This window comes from Denticeps clupeoides, chromosome 18 (genome assembly GCF_900700375.1).
Source record: "Denticeps clupeoides chromosome 18, fDenClu1.1, whole genome shotgun sequence".
Lineage (NCBI taxonomy): Eukaryota > Metazoa > Chordata > Actinopteri > Clupeiformes > Denticipitidae > Denticeps > Denticeps clupeoides.
Window position 1 is genome coordinate 9,788,713 of NC_041724.1, and position 21,937 is coordinate 9,810,649.

At 44.6% G+C, this 21,937-nt stretch overlaps 2 protein-coding genes and 1 pseudogene across 2 annotated transcripts; all 3 read right to left on the minus strand.

The window, feature by feature from the left end:
* Positions 1-301: 301 nt before the first annotated feature.
* On the minus strand, positions 302-7,385 carry LOC114768120 (calcium-binding protein 2-like; annotated as a pseudogene).
* Positions 7,386-9,318: 1,933 nt separating this feature from the next.
* Positions 9,319-16,331, minus strand: LOC114768628 (zinc-binding protein A33-like). Its single transcript, XM_028961007.1, has 6 exons — positions 15,915-16,331; positions 14,838-14,933; positions 14,167-14,400; positions 14,058-14,080; positions 13,714-13,829; positions 9,319-12,783 (listed from the first exon to the last, which is right to left on the minus strand). Exons 1-6 carry the CDS (start codon positions 16,329-16,331, stop codon positions 12,233-12,235), a joined length of 1,437 nt encoding a protein of 478 aa, XP_028816840.1. The 3' UTR covers positions 9,319-12,232.
* A 1,393-nt stretch (positions 16,332-17,724) lies between these two features.
* LOC114768322 (zinc finger protein 436) lies at positions 17,725-21,040 on the minus strand. Its single transcript, XM_028960540.1, has 4 exons — positions 20,352-21,040; positions 20,005-20,204; positions 19,808-19,913; positions 17,725-19,184 (listed from the first exon to the last, which is right to left on the minus strand). Exons 1-4 carry the CDS (start codon positions 20,638-20,640, stop codon positions 18,205-18,207), a joined length of 1,575 nt encoding a protein of 524 aa, XP_028816373.1. The 5' UTR covers positions 20,641-21,040; the 3' UTR covers positions 17,725-18,204.
* Between the last annotated feature and the right edge of the window lie 897 nt (positions 21,041-21,937).

Sequence of the window (21,937 nt, forward strand, 5' to 3'; positions counted from 1 at the left end):
AAAAAGAGACATTTCTATAAAAAAAATCAAAACGTGTCCACCCACACCCTGTAGGGAATATTAGACCACACATTTCGCTTAGTCATGTTGTTAAATGTAATTAAATTTGAGTGCAAATAACCATGTCTGGTAGGTGGAAAAATACTGGATTTGGCAGCATTAGCTCCTTTGCAGACGGGGAAAAGGCCGAGAACTCTTTCGTTTTCAACGTCATCCAACTAACAACTGATTTTCACAGCCAAACTTTACGTGAACTTATGGATGAATTTTGTAACCATTTTTTTCATCACATTAAAACCGGTGGTTGATATACAGTTTATTGTATTACAAGTAGAACATATCGGTAATGAGTAAGCAACTGAGAGTTACATATGCAAGAATACAACATATAAAAGACACGTAAGTGATATGGAAATAGTAAAAACACAAAGAGCAAATATTCTTTATTTACAAAATGCATAGTATACAAACATTGCACCACACAGACAGTTATTTAACAAAATAGTTTAATAAATTAAATAAATAAATAAATAAATAAATACATTTTCTGATGGTTTTGCAGTGTCAGTTGCAAGATTATGATCCTCATTCTGTTCAAGGGTACATCGAAGTACAGTTAACGAGACATCATTCGGACAAACTCTGTCAACAGAAAGAAAGAGATTTAAGCAAAACTTAATGTCATTTATCTAATATTTATCCTCACTTTCCTTACCCTCAAAGTCCACAAGACCATCTCCGTTTAAGTCCACATCTCGTAGGATTTCATCAAAGTCCAGTGGGTTCAGTGCTTCCCCCATCAGCTTCTTCATTGCGTCCCTCAGCTCTGAGACGCTGATCTGTCCATCACCATTGGAGTCAAACTGAACCATGAAACAACAGTTAGTGTTTCCATGTACACACATTTGTGTGTGTTTTATATGTGTTGTGAGCCTAACCTCTTTAAAGGCATCTCTTAGCTCCTTTACTCCAATCATATCCGCTGTCTCGGCCAGCATCTTAGGACCCATTAGCTCCACAAAGTCCTCAAAGTCAACTTTGCCAGCTGTAACGCAACATTCATGCTCAGTGCCAGCTCATATATATTCTCTTTAGCTCTTCGGCTGTGTTAAGGGCCTGGGGTGTCTCACTCACGGATCTGTTGGCTGAGCTCGATCAGTTCCATCTCGGTGGGCATGTATCCCATGGTCCTCATGCACTCGCCCAGGTCCTTTGTAATGTATGTAACCTTTCTTATTTTTATCAAACTCTGTAAAGGCTTCCTTCAGCTCTGTTCACACACACACACACACACACACACACACACACACAATCAAGTGTCACTGAGATCAAAGGAAGTCTAACAGGTTTGGAGAAAGAGAGAAATAAGTAAATGTTGTACCTTGTAACTCTTCTGGTCGTAACTCTCTGTCCTTCAGTCAGACAAAAGCAGGCTGTTAGTTTCATTATCATGCTTAAATACACTCACACTCAACCTCTCTTACATGCTTTCCACACACTTTTCAGCTCCGGCAGTTGCAAGGGATGAACAGAGCCACATGGGTATCATACAAAATATCACAACAGCCACAGAACCAGCCACAACTTACCAGAGAAAGTTCTAGCAATCAAAACATTTCTGTTTTCAGATTTCACCCTTTCACTTCACAGCAGGGCACATTTATCAGATTACCATTCTCTAGAGCAACTTACAAAAAGTTGTGACAGGAACAACCCCCCGGAGTGTCTTGCTCAGGGACACAGTGGTAGTAAGTGGGGTTGGAACCTGTGTCTTTGTGGTCTTCTGGTTCATAGGCGAGTGTGTTACCCACTAGGCTACTTAACCCCCTGCAGTGTATTGTTTCATGGCTAAAATTGCATTGTAACATTTCAGTCAAATGCTTAGTATGTTCAAAGATGGATTAAAGCAAGAGAGACAGAGACAGACACTGTACAGTTGAGAGTGACAGGAAAGAAAAGTAATGCTGCTAGTCTTTATCCTTAAAACTTTGGAAGAATTTGTAATCTGGCCAGGTGAAAGGTTTTTAAAATATCAGTAACCTTCACATTAGGGCTCAACCCAGCCATCAACATCAGCAGACCAAGGGATGGCTCAGCATACTGACATCCCAAAGACATGAGAACATGTAGACGTGTAGGACAAGACCAATGGACGTGTCAAGTGATGATGTTTTCATGGTGATGAAATGTGATTAATGATGATAATAAAAAAAATTGCATTTGTTAGTGTGAGTACATGGGAGGGGTATGAACAACCATCAGTCACAGTGAAGTACAATGAAGTATGTAATTTGGCTGTATTTTAATGTCACTCGGAGAGCAAATGAGGCTTAGCAGTATGGTTAGTGCTGTTAAAATACAGCCATTGCTGTGTGTGTGTGTGTGTGTGTGTGTGTGTGTGTGTGTGTGTGAATGTATGTGTCTGTTTACATACGATCTGGGCCTGGGAGAATCCCTGTTTTAGGAAGATGCAAGCTGGTCCTACGATGTTGTGAAGCATTGAGCAATTCTGCACCAGAGCGCACAGTGGCTCCTTAAACTCACTCCTCTCATTGCCAGAACTCTCCTGTCCCTGCAGACAGAGCCCTGTCTGGGTCTCACCTCCCTCCAATGACCCCTTAGGAACAGGTCCGGCCAAAACGCAACAGCCAATCAAAACAAAGCCAGCGATGCCGAAGTTATGAGTGACACTTGACTTCTCAAAACCACATTCTGCATTTATAAATACTATAATACTACTCTGTGTGCACAGTAAACCCACAACCCTCAAACAGAAACAAAAATATTGTCATCTGTCATACAATCGAATACAATACCTATTAATATAATATAAATTGCAGCACAACAATGTTTGAATGCAAATCATTACACAAGCACTACATGTGTAAGAAATATTCTTACCTTCTTCATTTTGACTTTCATAGAGGGTTTTGTGCAATTACCCATTCCCTCCGTCCTCTGGTTCCCTTTCTTTCTCCTCCTCCCCCTCTCTGTCCACTCAGCCTCTTCCTGCTCAGCCCCTTTTTCTTCCCTTCTGATTCACTGAGTTAATCTACCAACAGCCTACTGCACCGCTTTCCCACCAAAGAAATAATAACCCAGACAAATTCCCATAACCCCCCCCCATTGAACAAATACATAGACAGTCCACACAGTGGCCAGTAACAGATCAAACCAGCTATTGACCATAACAGCCCAGTCGCTCCACTAATCAATCCACTAATTGCGTCCTTTTGACCTATTTCTCCTCACAGCAAAGCCACACGACCTGGTGCTGCAGACTACAGAGCCAAGTGCTCCCGCATCCTCGTCTCCCTTTTCAGTCAAATCATCTTACTTTCTTATGCCCCCTCTCCCTGCACGCGCTGGTGATGACTTCTCTTGCACCCAGCACGGCAAAAGAGGGAGCAGGGGGTGGGAAGGCTGAAGGAGAGAGAGAATTACAGGAGGGAAAAGAGAGGCTTTTTTAATCCCCACATTTCAGATTAAAAGGGAGAGTGGTGGAGAGAGGGGCGGAGATGGAGGAAATAAGGAGATTGAGGTAGCAGAGGTGCAAAGGGAGTAAAAAAGCGCATAGAGGAGAGGGGGATAAAAGCAAACAAGTGTGTGTGTGTGTGTGTGTACATGTACATATATTTTTTTGTCCATCTTTGGCCTGCAGTCTCTGTACATGCATTACTTTACACAGTATATCACCCCTTGCCAGAGCACTGTAATCCACATTAATCCAAACACACACGCACACACACTAACATCTTGTGTATCTGTACATGGCATAAAATGTACACCTTTTATCGGAAATTCGAAGAGTACATACAGACACACACACACACACACACACACACACAGATGAAGACACTGGGATTAATTTTGAGAAATTGTGTACAGAGGTCACTCAGGCCACAGAATGTAAGCCGGTGGGATATGAGTGACCAGATGTTATCTATGCACTCTAACAATACAGCAACAATGGTATGTGTGTGTCTGGAATTAAAAAAAAAAAATTATTAATATTTTGTATCCACAATGTTGACTTGGTAACGCCCGTGTGAAATCTATGTCTGCTGTTTCTGTGCTTCTCAGATATTCAAATTCTGTGAACGAGATTTAACATATTAACCACACACACAAATTCGCTGATTTATATGTTATGTAGACTCTAAAACAGCAACACGTTCCATGGGAGAGTTCACCTATGTAAACTAGCTCTGTGGAGCAGTCAGTGGCAGCAGATGCTCACCAGAGGGCAGAATGAGGAGAGAGGCTGTACAAAAATACCACGTACAACCATGAACACATCAATTATTTGGCAACCAGTTAATGAGGTGCAATAGAGCAACTTTTATAACTGTGTTATAATAACTCTAGCCATCACACAGTATGGTGGTTATTTACAGGCTATATAACCTGACATGCTGGCTAGCTGACATATTCTACAAATTGTGTTCTGATAAATTATGTCTTGGGAAAACTGAAAATTTGGCACTTGACTGAAAGAAACTAACGGATTTTGTTGACGGTGACAGAGCACTGGTGAGGAGTATTCTTTTCAGGGTCAGGTTTTCATGAGGTAGTTAATGGATTCGGCTCGACCTCCTCTGCAAGTGATGAAAACGATCCCCCCTCAAGATGGGAGCACCCGGTAGAGTTTCCGCTGAGATCCTGCGCCCGTGGGCTATCAGTGTTTTAATCTCTTATGATTCGTGCTCAATGTAAGATAAGCCTGCTCACACAGGGCAACATTACACCGACACTGGCCAGCGTGGTGCATAGTGCTGGGATGGTCAGTGTGGGCCACTCAACCGAAACCCCTTCACACTCCAGGACAATGCCTTTGGTCCTTGCTATTTCGAGGCACTGTTCCATAGCTTGTGATGTCAGTCAAGTCAGCATGTGTTTGTAAGTGTATGCGCCTCCACAGCCCTTTCTGTCACCTACAGAACAAAAAATGTCTTTCCTCATATAATGTGTTACTTTGAATAAATATGGACTATACGTGTATATTTTATATACTACACATTTTTTCGTAAAAAGTACAAGGATGTTCATTATGAAATGGAAACATTAAACGGGACATATAACCTATTTCCAGCTGTAATATATACAGCATACTGCTTAAATATGTTAGTACTATATATTTTTATGTATTACACCTTATGATAAAGCATTTTGTACTTAAGTAGTATGTTGCATATAGTATTCTTTTTTTATTATTTATTTCCTGCAGACCATGGCTGCTGAACTTGATACCTGTTCAAAAGTTAATGGAGAAAATCTGCCAAAATCTACACCATGGCCTGCACAATAGAAAACCTAAAGACTGTGACCAATAAACACTTTGCCCAGGTAATTTAGTCCTCACTTTGTTCACCATTATGGCTGTGACTTCTTCGAAACTCCATTGATCCCATGTGTACGCAGAGGTCAATGCAAATTGTTCAGAGTCAGTGGAATAATTCTGTCTCTGCTGATATAAAACTCTGCGGTTCTGGTTTCTGGTTCATTGTTGTTATGTTTTGGGTTTTTTAAATGAAAATGAAAATGAAAATGAAAAGCAGGATAAAGCCTCCCACTGCTGTAAGCACTTGAAAAGAACACTTCTGACAGCAGTTTGCATGCACACATCCAATTATTGTCAAATAAAGTTCTAACATTGTCTTTTTGTGTTTTATATATTCACATTATATATATGTTTTATTCATTTAAAGATGCACAGGAAATTTGATATGGGATATTAATTACTTTTTAATTATTTAGCTCAAATAATAAAAAAAACATACATAAATTATTCCATACATTGTGGGCAGTGTTGTATGAATACCCACCGAGCCAAAGGTGGAGTTCACTAGAGGCGTCAAGATTGTGTCTTCTTTCGTGCCCTGCTCCTCACTCCCTCCTTCCTCCTGCTGCTCCTCCACCACCTCCTCCACTCCCTCCTCCTCTCCCTCCTCCTCCTCCTGCTCCTCTTCATCTTTTTCGGAAGGCCAATTCAGTCTTTTCCCTCGGGGGGTCCTGCCCCCACCAACAAAAGCATCAACGACTACCGTCCCCTCACTCTCCCTTCTTTTCTGCTTCTCCACTTTCTTCTTAATGGATGCTTGAACCTGTGTAAGATGGAAGGGAGCGAGACAGAGCAGCTTGGATCAGAGCAGGCTATTTAAGCAACATTTTCCCATTTCCTAACCCCAGTTTCAGATAAATTTAGCCCATCCCACTGGCAGGGAACATCACAAAACCTCTAGATTGCTTCTAGACTGTCATGAAAATGTCGTTTCACAACCCAGAGACTTTTTACCTGAGAAAGAAACTGATACTGAGTGCAGGTGTGTGCCAACTCCGCCTCTTATGAAAAAGAAATGAACTTTGCTCTTGATACGAAACTCTTACAGTATGTAGGTTTTGCTAAAATAGACCAAAGGCTGTTCAATGCATCTGTGACAAATAATATTTTAGCATTCTCACAACCTGAATAAACCAAACAAACCTGCTATAATTTATAGAAAATTACTTGTAAGCATAAATTAGACCAGCTAATATTATTTAACTACTCTAATGAGAAAAAAAACATGACACAAACAGTTTTTCCATACACTGTAAAAAGTGTATGGAAGTTTTGGGATGTCAAAACTTTAAAAAATTGACGTAATCTGTCACACCTAATATTTTAGCATTGACATAATGTAAATAAACCAATCAAACCTGCTGTAACCTGTTTATTTTCATTACGTCAATGCTTTTGGAGGAAAGAACCCATCAGACCCTTGAAGACCCCCTCCAAATGGGTATATTCTCTGAATGAAAGAAGTATTGGAAATAGGATTGCTTTGGCCGAACGTTCTATTTATGTTTGTTTTTGGCATGCATAAATCAACGTTACTGTAACCATCTAATTGGTTTCGACGTTAACTGTCCTGTACTCGGTCTCTGTATTTGGTAATACTGTTTCTGTCAAACACATCAATCACCATGTTAATATATATTCATAAATAGCACATTTTTCACTCAAAAATGCAATGAACAGAAACCTACATGAAACCTTCAGAATCACAAACAAATGCATCAAACCAAACCCATAGATATGTGTTACTCCAAAAAACCTGTTCAGATGTTGACATTTTAAGAGACAATATAATCCAGAATTTTTACCATGTTAAAGTGTGCTGCATTTTGAATGATATGAGTCATATTTCTGCACTCTTTAGAAAGGAACATGTCTAGTTTACACACACACACACCTGCTTGGCGCTTTTCTCAGGTACAGCCATCCTGCTCCCGACGCCTCCTCCTGCGCCCGGCCCCTCGCGAATGAGCATGAACATCCTGCAGCAGCGTCTCTCACCCGCCTCCGTAAGCTAAACCCGCCTCCCCCTCCCGCAGCGTTCGCTCTCCAACTGATGCTGCCGAAATCTGCTTGTATTCTGACTTAAGTGTCAAGATTTTCACAAATTGTCACAAAAAAAAGCAGAACACTTACATGTCGGTGCTGGGTTTTCTGTGACCCAAGGATCAATAAATGAGAGCCTTTAGACCCCTAACAACTTGCCCGACTCAAATCTGAAAAAGTTCACTCCTCATCTCAGTGGAATAACTCTTTCTTCCCCTAGGTGCGTCTCTTTTGAGCATTTAACTATGTTTCCCTCCTTTGTTTTGACTGTCTCCCTTGGCTGCTCTCTCCATCTTCCTCGATCCAGCAGGCTGTGTTTGTATGCGTGTATGTGTGTTTTATCCTGTAGAGGAATCGGAGTTCCTGAGGTATAGGGTTCCTCTCTCTGTTTCGTTCTCCTTCACTTGTCATCCTATACGTCTCCTCTTCCCCTCTCTCTGTTTCTCCGTGCCTCTGGGGTCTTGCCTCCTGGCCTAATTTGGTGCATTATGTGTGTAGTTACAGATAGTCTGTGTGCAGCAGCCAGTCAGGAAAAAAAAACTTTGTTAAACACACCAAAGTCAAGTTGCATGTACTCACACACACACACAGCTATTGTATAAAATCTCTTACAAGCTAGTAAAGTTCTCTACAAAACTAAAAATGTAAAAAAGAGCCTCACTTCAAAAAGCTAAATAAAAACAAAAACTATAACAAGATAATAATAATGAAGACTTTGCAAGTCATGAAAGTCATTGTGCAAACTGAACATAATAGAAACTACTCCTGAATGCAATGCATTTACTGTTGCATGATGTCCTAAAATACATGGTATGATAAATCTGGACGGAGGAGAAATTATGTTTTTGCTTCGCTCCCCCTTCTGTTCCTTGAATAAAAATATCTTCATCAATTAACCTTTGTGACATAACGGAAACAAGACGAGATGCAACGAAAACGTTGCTCATGTGGCAAACACTATGATGAACTATATCATGTAATATTGTTGACAAATAAAAACGAAATGTGGTTTACAAAATACAAACGACTAAAATGTCTATTTTCGTTGAAGAAAGAGAGACGAGACATTATTATGCTTATCGCATAATTATTATTATACAGTATTTATTATACATTAATTATTATTATAGAGTATTTAGCTCTGAGAGTACTTGTGGTGGGTTAGCAGATGGCGGGGAGGAAAAGACAAAGCATCCCTTGGACACATTTTCTCTTCAATGAAGTGGAAAAGAAAACAGAATGTGTGTTCGGAAAACATTTGAAGAAACGCGGTGACAAAACAGAGAACACCACAAACCTTAAAAGATATCTCAAGGCATTCCACAAGAACGCTGAGGTAAGTAAAGACATGAATGTAATGTTACTTTCTATTTTACAAAGCTCAGGCCAGCTGTGGTTAACATGTTAACATTAGCAATAGATGTTAGCCTGGTAGCTTTAGACGTTTTGGGGAAATTATATTCCATAATCATGAATACCTGGTGATCTGTACAAAACATTCTTTATAAAAAAAAGGACTAAAATACAAAATTACTAAAATTAGACTAAAATGTCATTAGTTTTCTTGACTAAAACTATACTAAAACAGTCATAGATAATTCTGAATAAATAAGATTAAAATGAATATGGACGTGACTAAGACTAATAAAAACTGAAATGAGAGCTTGACGCAAGCACAAGACTAAAATAAAAACAGGCCGCCAAAAACAACTATACTTCCAACTCTCTTGGTTCATCTGTTACTTTGGGGAATCATTCAGCAGTTGTTTTAAACTGAAATGAATATGGAGAGTCCCCAGTGCTCCTTATCACATATGACAAATCCCTACATTCACTTTCTCTTGAGAAACTTTTACCTGAACCTCATCTGAACATTACACCATTTCCAATCATGCGCTAGAAAATGTTCCCCCCAGTAGCCGATGCAGACCATGTTGGTAAAAATAATTCATAATCTTTATTGCATTAGGTCAGCAACACTGCTTTTCACAGATAATCAACAAATTACTCAGCAGTCAGCATCAACACCTTTAAAAGGAATTGCACAGGATACAAATGCAGACCAGTATAGAATTTGCCAGGATATAATAGTATAGATTCAGACCCTCCCAGCACCTTTTCAATCATGCAGAGTGAAGGTCGATGTATTAAATGCACACCTGTCATGTTCAACAACCAACATTTTCAGTCTCTTTGGATAAATAACATGTTATTACAGACTATAAAATAAAGAAAGCCAGTCAGTTACATTTTCTACAGTTGTACAGTTACAAGTTCCAATGTGTTCTTGTAATAAAAGCAGCATGTTGTTTATTTGGCCAAAGTTTTGGCCTGTAATGTACCTGCACATTTAGTTAGTGGTTTGTGAAATAAACAGTCTGGAAGTGGCATTTTTCGAAATGAACGGAAGTAGAAATGTTAACATTGTTGTAGACCACGGAGAGCCATAATGAAATGTTTACATGTAGTTAAATTGTGCTTCGCTGTGGATAAGTGTCAGCCAAATGACTAAAACATCTTCCTGCTTATCCAAAATGCATGAGGTGGAGAGCAGAGTGCAGACAAGGAGAAAGAGATCTGACTTTGGAAAAGGAGAGGTGGAGATCGGAGGATCAGGAGGTATTTAAAGACGACAGAGAGACCCGGGGGTTAAAGGAGAAAAAGGGATACATTGGGGGAGAATGAATAAGGAAAACTAGAGAAGGTTATGGTATACCATCCCTGTAACTGAAGTTAACCACCCCTCAATCAAATCTACTTGACATCAGCTTAGGGGTTCCTTCAAGTTAAGACTTCTCCTCCCTTGGCTTCTGCAGCGATATGTGAAAGTGATATCTGGCGTTAATTCCACCCGGGTCCCCGTGAATGAACCTCAGTTAAGGTCTGAGCAACACGAAGCATATAAACACTGACTCTGGTGCCCGGAGTGGGAACCAAGGGGCATGTAGTTGACAGGTGATAAAACAGTAATGTAGATTTGAGGGCTCGTGTTACTCGCGCAAATATCGAATTGCCCGCTGAAAGAGAGAGGAAGGCCAAGAAAGGCGGGCGGGGAGGCCAGATTAGGCTTTGACGCTATTCGGCAGAAACTGGAGTGTGTAAAGTAGCCGTCGGCGTGCATTTTTAATTGACTGTGTATGTGCTTGCACAAGCGTGTTTGTAAATCTGCAAGTGTGCGCATGTTGCTTTGAGTTTGTGAATCAGCGGGGTGTGTGGACAGTCCCTACTGGTCTGTCAGCGTATATGTCTGCGCACTTGCAGTGTGAATGTGTCTACGAATGAGCGCAATGGCATGTGTGTCTTTACAAAAATGTGTGTGATATAGATATGACGCAGCATCCGGTTGCATTTTAACAGTGCTGCTGCATGCATGTTCAACAAAAGCACGTCAAGTACACACACGACTTCTGTATTTTCTGAAATAAAATAATATGCTGCTGGGTGCTCGGTGGATTCCAGCGACAGAAAAACTTGCAAGCAGCCATTTCATGTTAACTTTCATTAATTTCCCAAAAAATATAGAAAACATTTGGTGATCATGCACCAATGGCAATGTCAAAAATACCTTACCATGCATTTCACTAATCATTCTGGAGAAACAACAGTGGTTAGAGCTCCTAAAGTAACAGACAGACCAAAGAAAATGGAAGGAGGGAAGTAGGAGGGAACCAGCATGATTTGAGATGAGTGGATCATCTAAAATGATAACATGCCTATACTTGCATTTCCACAGAACTTAGACAAAACGTCTACTGTAGTGCCACATTTTTTGTTGTAGAGGCTGGTGCTGTCTGGAAAGTTTTTGTGACATGCACTGTCTAGGTGAAGCACATTTTAACAAGGTTCACAGGCCACGGATTTAAGGTTAATTCCTTTCAGCGTTTCAGGAAAACATTTTTGTCTGAAGATATTTGTTGGCCGATCATCACCAACCTCTCACTGACACCAATTGCTCTCTGTATCACTCCTTCCCAAGGTTTCTGCCTTTCTTTTTTCCTCCCTCCTAGAGGTTTTTTGTGTGCAGAAGGGTCAAGTGTGGTGGGTGTCAACTGTGTCAAAGCCCATTGTGACACACTGTATGTGATTTTGGGTTTTATAAGAAATAAATGTTGTTGTTTTTGGTATATCTAAATGTTTGACTTTCATTTTCTTTTGTTACATTTCATAATCACTGTACATAAATATAATGTGGTGTAGTAGTAGTAAGATATAGTGGGTAAGATATGAACCAGACTACTACAAATCCACAGGTTCAAATACCACTTACTACCATTGTGTCCCTGAGCAAGACACTTAACCCTGAGTGTCTCTAGGATGACTGTCCCTGTAACTACTGACTGTAAGTCGCTCTGGATAAGGGCATCTGATAAATGTTGTAAATGTAAATGTATTTTTTGAACTGTATTAAATGTGTACCTTATTCACTTCTATTAGCCCTGATTTAGTCTGAATTTAGAACATTTTGTAAGCATTTGTTATTCCATTGAAGCCGTCAGCCCTGGTGAAGGAGCCTCACAGGTTTTGCACACTGCACCCATGCAGCTGAACTGGTCACAAGTGTGAAGTTGTCCAGCTGGGGTCAGATAAAGCAGAGGTAATAACTACTCTTCACCACAAGGTGTCGCTCCTTTCATAACATGTACTTCTCTGTAATGGCACTGGAGTAATAATCTAAATCATGTTTACGCTGTCATATATTATTAATATTATTTTTCAATATAACATTTCAATACATTTGTAGGATTAATGATAGATGTAAAAAAAAAAAAAGTACCAGACAACTCTGCATAGTGAGGCACACTCATGGTTTCCATGGCTCAGCAGCTTGGTTTCCATAGCAACGGGTCCTTATAACTGCAAAGTGCGTATGATAAGAGGCTCGCGGTTGCGCCCATTGATGATTGGCCACGGGTTGAAGTACGGGTAGACTTGCCCTTCGAAGCAAGCATCGCTGAAGCTGAATATGTGACTCATATCCTCAGCGTTGTAGAAAGACACCTGACCGCGGTCGTAGTCCAGGTACACACCCACCCGCCCAGGTTGGCGGGTCAGGGTCAGAGGGCACTCCTCTGCACTGGTGCAAGCCTCATACTCGCTGCCGTTGCGCAGCACCATCGTCCAGAAGCCGTCTTCTGGGCACAGGCTGATCTCCTCCTTGCGGTTGACTGAAGCGGCCGCTATCCCCAGACCCCAGGCGGTCTTCCCAGCCACCTCCACCTCCCAGTAGTGTCTCCCCTGGGAGAAGGGCTGGCTGCCAAGGACAATGTTGTAGAGGGTGAAGCGCTCAGGGTTGTTAGGGAGGCAGGGCTGAATGCTGCCCACCCTAACGCTCCTGCCGCAGGGGGAGACGTGTAGACAGGGGTACGCAGTTGTGGGGTCTAGAGTCACCGGCTCCACCACTAGAAAGGAGTCAAAGAGAACTGAATGTCTCCTCTTGTTCTTTAACAATTATTACTCATCTTTAGTGGGCCTGTAATAATTACAAGTGTGATTAATGCATTATCCAATTAAACTAGGACGTCCAGAATAGTATCTAACATAGGTGGTAGTAGCCTAGTGGGTAAGACACTCGCCTATGAACCAGAAGACCCAGGTTCAAATCCCACTGTGTCCCTGAGCAAGACACTTAACCTTAAGTTGCTCCAGGGGGGACTGTCCCTGTAAATACTGATTGTAAGTCGCTCTGGATAAGGGCGTCTGATAAATGCTGTAAATGTAAATGTAAATGTAAACATCACTTTTGAATGGTAAAATGGCCAAAGCTCAATGTCAGTGAAGCATGCGCCACCCCAAGCCCCTCTCAGTTCCTCGCCTGTGCCCTTGAGGTCTCAGTGGCTACTCGTTTACTCCTGATAACTGACAGAGTTGTGCAAGATGAGCAGACCCTTGAACAAGGTAACACTGTTACCCTTTGATACCGAACCTCACCACCGGAACAGCACGAGTTGCTTAGAGACAGAAGCAAACAGGCCCTTGTTTTGAAAAACTGGACAGCAAATGACATTCTTTTTCTACTTTTTATACAAAGACTTCATGGATGTAACAATCTGATTTTATACTAGTTTATCATTTATTTATTAGTGCTTATTATTTAAATCATTGTATAGTTTCATAAGAATAATGGGGCTGCACCATAGGGCTCCCATTTCGCTAAATAGCAAACTGATATCTACAGGCTAACTCAATAATTATTACAACTGTACAATCAATTAATATGAAACATGCCTGACTAGGCTTATTCATGTTCATGGGATTTTTGCAGAATAGGAAAACGTAACAGAGGGTGTGCATGAGCCACGGTGGCAGAGGTGAACTTTTGTCTGGGGTACCTGGGTCTAAGACTGAAACCATCTTCCTCCAGACCCGGTACTGTAATGGTCCGACAAACTCTCCAACCTGCAGCTCAGCTCGTACCCGCTGACCCTCCTCAAACCCACACTCCACCCTCACCACAGAGAAACACACAGGGACTCCTGTTTAGTCAGCTACACAGGGGTCAGGGGTGAAAATACTGGCATAACTCAAAGCCCTATGCAGCATATTATCAGATTAGACATTTTCAAAATCGTACTTGTACATAACTTTATATATTATATATATATTTTAATATGCACATTATATATTTTTGATAATTGCAAATGTTTGTCTCTGAAAATTATTTACAGCTACCTACCTCTCAATGAAGTCTTTTATTCCCTAAAAAGACATGTAAAAAATAAATACATTTCGCAATAGTACAATTCTTTCAGAATTTCAGGCTTTGGTTACTCGGCTTGTCTCACAGTGAGTAATTCTGGCCTCTCCTCCTGGTCCAGTTTGGCGTGTATGTCCTGCGCGCTGGACTCCAGTCGGCTCATCTGCTGTGTGATGTGTGTGAGGGAGCCGTTCAGCTGCTCAAGTTTCTCCTCTTTGACTCGCCGCAAGTGCTCTTTCACTTCCTTCTCCTCCGCCGACAGGAAGTCGTGCAGCCGCTGGAAATCAGTGCTGACCTGTCGTTCCAGCACATCTGCCCGCTCCTGAATGAAATGAAGGAAAAAACAGAAAGCCAGACTGCTCGAGGGTGATCTGTGTTTTGGAGAGGAGGGACTAACTACCCAGCCCGGCCTATTTTGTTTGCATGTTGCAGATATGGTGAATTTAATTTGCGTGCACTAAAAAGGGCGGAGACCATGTTCAGGCTCAGGCTCCCTGCTTCCTCATTCTTCACCATTTAAAACCCTTCTTGTCACGTGTACAAGTGTAGTCTGGAGGTCTGCTGTTCAACACAGGAACCGTTTAGTGCTGACCATCTCGAACCTCCAACGCACACTGCTCTCGAGACTCGGTGACCTTTGTCAACATCACCAATGTGCCACGGGACTTTAGCACATCTTGGAGGGTGGCCGGCCGTCCCACACAACAAGATGACGAGACTCTGAAACAAAACTATGGTGCGGACGGGCAGCAGCCTTACCTTAATGAAGAGTATTGCATCGTTGTTTTGTAATTGACAGACTGAGGCGTGTTTTCGTTGGTCCTCAACACTCTGGAGGGCGAGGCACAGTTTCTCCTGCAAGCAGAGACAAATGCACACAATCACCCAAACTCAATTACACTAACTTAATAAAAGTCGATATATATACACACACACACACAGTACAGGCCAAAAGTTTGGACACACCTTCTCATTCAATGTGTTTTCTTCATTGTCATGACCATTTACTTTAGTAGATTCTCACTGAAGGCATCAAAACTATGAATGAACACATGTGGAGTTATGTACTTAATAAAAACTATCACCGGACCTGAACCCAGTCCAGATGGTTTGGGGTGAGCTGGAGCGCAGAGTGAAGGTAAAGGGGCCAACAAGTGCTAAACACCTCTGGGAACTCCTTCAAGACTGTTGTAGAACCATTTCAGGTGACGACCTCTTGAAGCTCATCGAGAGAATGCCAAGAGTGTGCAAAGCAGTAATCAGAGCAAAGAAACTAGAATATAAAACATGTTTTCACTTATTTAGCTTTTTTTGGCTAAGTACATAACTCCACACGTGTTCATTCATAGTTTTGATGCCTTTAGCCCAGCTAAACCCTACATTCAGATGACAAACCAAAGCAAGGCGCACAGAAGATCAGAAATACCGATATGGAGAAGACCGTTTACACGACATAAAACCTGAAAAGGTGCCACTTGCACGCTAAATTCCAGAGAGCTCTACTCAGCTTTACTTTTGGCTGAGGCCTCGGTGGCCGGTCGTCTCGTAACGCCGAGAGAAAAACTCGAACTCTGCACCAAGTCCTGTTAAACCAAATAATGAAGTTAGAAGGAAGCCGGCGGCCCCTTCTCCCGAGGCGCTAGGCGCCACACCCAGCCAGAAACACCTGGAATATAGCTGGTGTTTGTCTTGACAACATCTTCATGTTCTCCCTGATTGGACTAGTTCAGTTAGTAAACGCCACTAACTAGGTCTCGGCTGAAGACACGAAGAACCGGCAGGCTCGGTATTGTCGTATTGTGCTTGACTGCGACGACGTGACCGGACGCGGGGCACCTTGTACTTTTCGTGCGCCTCGTTAACGGGGACGACGTCGTGCGCCTTGTGCTGCCGCGACAGTCCGCACACGAGGCAGACCGCCGCCTGGTCGTCCTCGCAGAACAGCTTCAGCTCCTCCCGGTGCTCCGCGCAGAGGCCGGCGGGGTCGCGCGGCCCCGCGGTGGCGCGCCGCACGGTCTCCGCGACGTCGCCGAGCAACGAGTCGGGCCGCGGCTCGCGCGCGCGGCACGGCGCGCGGCACCGCGGGCACGCGGCGCGCTCGTCCCCGGGCGTCGCGTCCCAGCAGCGGCGGACGCAGCGGCGGCAGAAGTGGTGGCCGCAGTCGAGGAGGACCGGGTCGCGGAACAGGTCGAGGCACACGGGGCACGTGAGGTCCGCGCGGAGCTCCTGCAGCGCCGTGGACTCCGCCGCCATGTTCGGGGGAAAAAACTTTATAAAAAAAAAAAAAAAAAACTGAGAGAAGAGAAGAGAAAAAGTCCGCCTTTCCCCGGGGGGCGGGGTTTCCCGTCCAGTCTGGAGCTCCAGCTCTGTTATTATCGGATACGGTCAGTTTAGTAAACGCGAATCTGTCTGGCTCACAGAAACACGGCCAGAGATTTAAAGATTGTACAGTACAGGCCAACAGTGTGGACACACCTTCCCATTCAAAGTGTTTTCTTTATTTTCATGACCATTTACGTTGGTAGGTTCTCACTGAAGGCATCAAAACTATGAATGAACACATGTGGAGTTATGTACTTAACAAAAAAAGGTGAAATAACTGAAAACATGTTTTATATTCTAGTTTCTTTGCTCTGATTACTGCTTTGTACACTCTTGGCATTCTCTCGATGAGCTTCAAGAGGTCGTCACCTGAAATGCTTTTCCAACAGTCTTGAAGGAGTTCCCAGAGGTGTTTAGCACTTGTTGGCCCCTTTGCCTTCACTCTGCGGTTCAGCTCACCCCAAACCATCTCGATTGGGTTCAGGTCCGGTGACTGTGGAGGCCAGGTCTCCACTTTTTGTTAAGTACATAACTCCACATGTGTTCATTCATAGTTTTGATGCCTTCAGTGAGAATCTACCAACGTAAATGGTGATGAAAATAAAGAAAACACATTGAATGAGGTGTGTCCAAACGTTTGGCCTGTACTGTACATAGAGGTGTAAAGAAAATCAGTTAACAAAGGCTGACATAAGTGGTTATAGTTATTACAGAACAGTGATAATACTGTAAATACAATTGACTTAGTGCTTGTGTTTTATAATTACAGGTTATACTGATGCAACAGACTAACAGGACGTTTGACAGGTTCGTGGATCGGCTAAAATTTACAACAATCAGCCACAACATTAAAACTACCGACATTAAAACTGCATTATATACAGCAAGTTTTTTAATTGGTAGGTAGCGGGACAAATGCACAGGGTTAAGAGCTGTGTGACTTTGCGGGAAGCAACAGCAACCGTCATGTGAGCATCGGAATTGAACCATGAAGAAAAGGAAGGTGACCTGGTCTGAAAAATCTTGTTTAATTTCAGATCACTGAATTCAACAAATGGTTGGTTTTTGTGTTAAACTGGGTCCAGGAAATAGAGACAATGCAGCATCTCAGCACACAGTTATATAAAAGTTATTCATTAAATAGTAAGTAAATAATTTTTACATACAAATTCTAATTTTAAACTACACATAATAGTAAACATTTTTATTAACTTATTCCTGTATGTGAACGATGACGTATAAAACATTGGATATCCTAGATGGCCATTAACCAAAAAAAAAAAAAAACAGGAACCCCACCTTTATGGAATGAGTTCATGGTGGGTGTGGTTTTAATTACAACAAGAAAAACTGAATTTACTTCTTAAACAAAGAAGTAGTTTTAGCTTAACAGGTAAGACCAATGCGCACTGAAGCCCAGCGGCTGTAAAAGTCCCGTAAAAGATTTAATGTCAACTCCTACGGAAAATAGTTTGTACATTTATGACTGTTTATGAGTGTTTGCTGAAATCTGTCAAACATGAGGCATAATGTGTGTGTGCGTTTTAGTTTTATTAGCGTCTGAAAGTGGAGTGGTTGTCATTGTGAAACACTGCGGCGCAGCACGGCACACGGTGAAACGTGTCCTCTGCTTTTAACCATCACCCTTGGTGATGCCCGGGGAGCAGCGTGTGGGGACGGTGCTTTGCTCAGCGGCACCATGGCGGTTCGGCTTTCGAACCGGCAACCACCCACTGCCCCTCTAGTGTAGATGAAAGCGCAGCTTGGCTCGGGTCCGCTGGAGGTACATTTATGACGCTCGAGGTCACATGCCGTGAACGCACTGGTGCTTTTTCAGCTGCTCTGCGTCGCCGCAGGTCTTGCCGCAGTGCGGGCACTGCGCCGCGTGGCCCCCGGCTCGGTCCCCGCTGTGGATGTGTTGGTGCCTCTTCAGGTACTCCACCCGGCTGAAGCGCTTGCCGCAGGCGCCGCACTGGTACGGCCGCTCCCCCGTGTGGATGCGCTGGTGCCGCTCCAGGTTGCCCAGGCGGCTGAAGCTGCGGCCGCACTGCGGGCACTGGTGCGGCCTCTCGCCCGTGTGCACGAGCTGGTGCCGCTCGAGCGAGCGCGAGTGCGTGAAGTGCTTGCCGCAGAGTTCGCAGCGGTGCGGCCGCTCGCCGTTTGGGACGCACTCGTGGCTCTTCGGGCTCCAGGCGTGGCTGAAGGAGTGGTCGCAGGCGGCGCAGGGGAGCGGCTGCCCCTCGCCGCCTGCCGCTGGACACGGGTGCTCCTCCAAGTCTGCTGTGCATTTGAAGCCGCCGCCACACTGGGGACAGTAGTGTAAAAATTCCCCGCCCTCAGCTCCAGACTCCTCCTCCAGGCTCTCATTGGCTGATGGGATTTGTTGTCTTCCTGCTTCCTCCAACGGAGGTGGCGAGTCTGCGGCCTGCTCTTTCGGCCTCTTCGGCCAGCCCATTACTGCGGCCCCCGCCCTCTGAGGGGGCGGTGACTGCTGCTGCGAACTGCACAGTCCATCCAGGCCAATGTATTTGGGGCTGGTGACGTAGTCCACGTCCTCGCGGTCGGCGGTGGCCGTGAGGGTGGCGGGGCTGCCGAGTCTGGACCACGTCTCCTCTTTCTCACGTTCTGCCTTAAGGGCCTTCTCCAATCCACTGAGCTCTTCTACGCACGCCCCGTTCTCATCCATCCCTGGGCCACACCCGGGCCCCGCCTCCCAGTCATCCTGAGTACCGGACATGCAAGACGTACTCTGATCGTCCAACTGAGCCACTGGATCCTGCTCACCTACAGGGAGGGACAAAAAAAAAAAAAAACGTGGATTCTAGGATTCAAGTAATGAAAAATGAACTTAATGAAAGCAAGTACATATTGGTTTGTATTTTGTTTTAGTATTTTAGTAAATTAAAAAGCAGTAACATACTTATATTTAGCATAAAGATTTGCCCCCTTTCCACTGCACTGTGCCTGGTTCTGCACTGGTTCCAACATCAGTGCCAATTATGCGTGAAGTGAAGTGATTGTCACATGTGATACACAGCAGCACAGCACACGTTGCACACAGTTAACTTTGTCCTCTGCATTTAACCCATCACCCTGAGTGAGCAGTGGGCACCATGACAGGCGCCCGGGGAGCAGTGTGTGGGGACGGTGCTTTGCTCAGTGGCACCTCAGTGGTACCTTGGCGGATCGGGATTCGAACTGGCAACCTTCTGATTACGGGGCCGCTTCCATAACCGCTAGGCCACCACTGCCCCGGGCTGAGAGACAACTTTGCATGAATAAATTTTGGAAACCAAAGCTACTCCAGCACTGATGCTGTTGAAAGGGGGGTAACCACGGACTGGAGAGGACAGGATGTCAACGATGATGCACATCAACCTGCAGTTCTGGCGTAAAACACGTCTTACCATCCGGCTGGTGGCAAGGGACGCTGGGTTCGCTGGGCTCCATCTGCAAGGCCTCCTTGATCACGTGAAGCGAGCCGGGCTTGTACCCAGCCTCCTGCTCTGAGCACTGCAGACAGAGAGAGAGAGAGAGAAAGGGATGTTTGCGTTACGCTCTTCTCCTCCGCTTCCCCGCAGCGGCCTCCCGACTGAATCCTCACCTCCTCTTTGATGCTGGCCGGCTCCCGTCCCTCTGCAGAGGAGCGTCTCTTCTTCCTCGCCTCTTCTTCCTTTTCTCCTCTTGGCAGATGAACCAAGTAAATGTCAGCATCCTCCTCCCTCACTTTTCCTCCTCCCGCCTCCTCTTCCTCAGCCTCCACCTCCCACGTCCTGTTGCTCCACTCCTTCGTGGCGTTCCTTCCTGGAGGACGGGGTGAGAGAATATTAACAATTCACACCCATCCACAGCCACGCGAGGAATCGAACACACAGCCACGCGAGGAATCGAACACACAGCCACGCGAGGAATCGAACACACAGCCACGCGAGGAATCGAACGCCTGCTTACTGGCTACCTCCACTTTGCGCTTCTCCGGCCCGCCGGCGCTGGGGGCCAGCAGGCCGGCCCGCCGACCCGCCCAGCTCAGGCCGTACTTGCGCTCGTTCCGCAGCTTGTTCTCGGTGAGCCGCAGGCGCAGCTTCAGGGCTTCGTTCTCCTTGCGGTTGAGCGAGATCTCCACCAGGTACTCGTTCACCGTGTCCTGGAACAGCTTGGAGATCTCGCACACGGACGCGCGCACCAGGCTGTCCATGACGGCGGCGAGGTGCACCTGGAAGGTCTTCAGGGTGTCCGCCATGCTCCCCGCGCACGGGATCCGCCGGAAACGAGTCCTACGTTCGGTGCGCGCACACCCACATACACACGACGAAGCCAGATCGGGGGGCGCTGCGACGCAAGAAGCCTACCAGGAGCGCGCCCGCCCTCCCATCGTCACTGGCATGTGCACGTCCGTACAACGCGCGCCGTGCATCAGGAGCTACGCGGCGGCACCATCGCAAAACGCTCTTCTCCGCCCGCGGGATCCCACGCCCTCGCTCGCGCTCCCGCTTATCCCTTGGCGGCCAGGAGGCAAACAACGCTGTTCTGGGGCCACGGAGCGGGGGTCGCGTCAGCGACTACGCGCCATGCGGAGCGGATAATAACAGCGGCGCGTCACTACTTCGCCCGCTCGGCCGCTTCGCGCTTCCCGTCGGGAGCCTCGTTTCCGGATGTGGGCTAGGGCGCATGCGCGAGCGGCCACCGTGCTGCCCAGAATGACGCGCACCCCCGGAAAGGATTTGTGTTTTTAATTAAAATATAAAAAAGATGTACAGTACAGGTCAAACGTTTGGACGCACCTGCTCATTCAATTTTCATGACCATTTACGTTGGTAGATTCTCACTGAAGGCATCAAAACTATGAATGAACACATGTGGAGTTATGTACTTAACAAAAAGTGGAGACCTGACCTCCACAGTCACCGGACCTGAACCCAATCCAGATGGTTTGGGGTGAGCTGGACCACAGAGTGAAGGCAAAGGGGCCAACAAGTGCTAAACACCTCTGGGAACTCCTTCAAGACTGTTGGAAAAGCATTTCAGGTGACGACCTCTTGAAGCTCATTGAGAGAATGCCAAGAGTGTTCAAAGCAGTAATCAGAGCAAAGAAACTAGAATATAAAACATGTTTTCAGTTATTTCACCTTTTTTGGTAAGCACATAACTCCACATGTGTGTATTCATACTTTTGATTCCTTTAGTGAGAATCTACCAAAGTAAATGTTCATAAAAATAAAGAAAACATATTGAATGAGAAGGAGAAACTTGTTAGCAGGAGGTCTTTTTCAAGGCAATACAGAAATTCACCTAGAGGCAAGTGGGAGGTAATTATAATTGTAAAATCTGACCTTGTAACCCTTTATCTAACCTTAATAGAGAGGATGCCAGTAATTGCTGAGGGAAGATTAAATGAACACAGGGTTTTAAGGCAGAAACGGTTCTTTTAAGGGGTTATGATATTTATCATATTTCATGTTTGTTCACTATTTCACAGATTTTAAGTGCTGTCTGTCTTAAACATTACTCTTGCACTGCACTTTAATCAGAATCAGAAT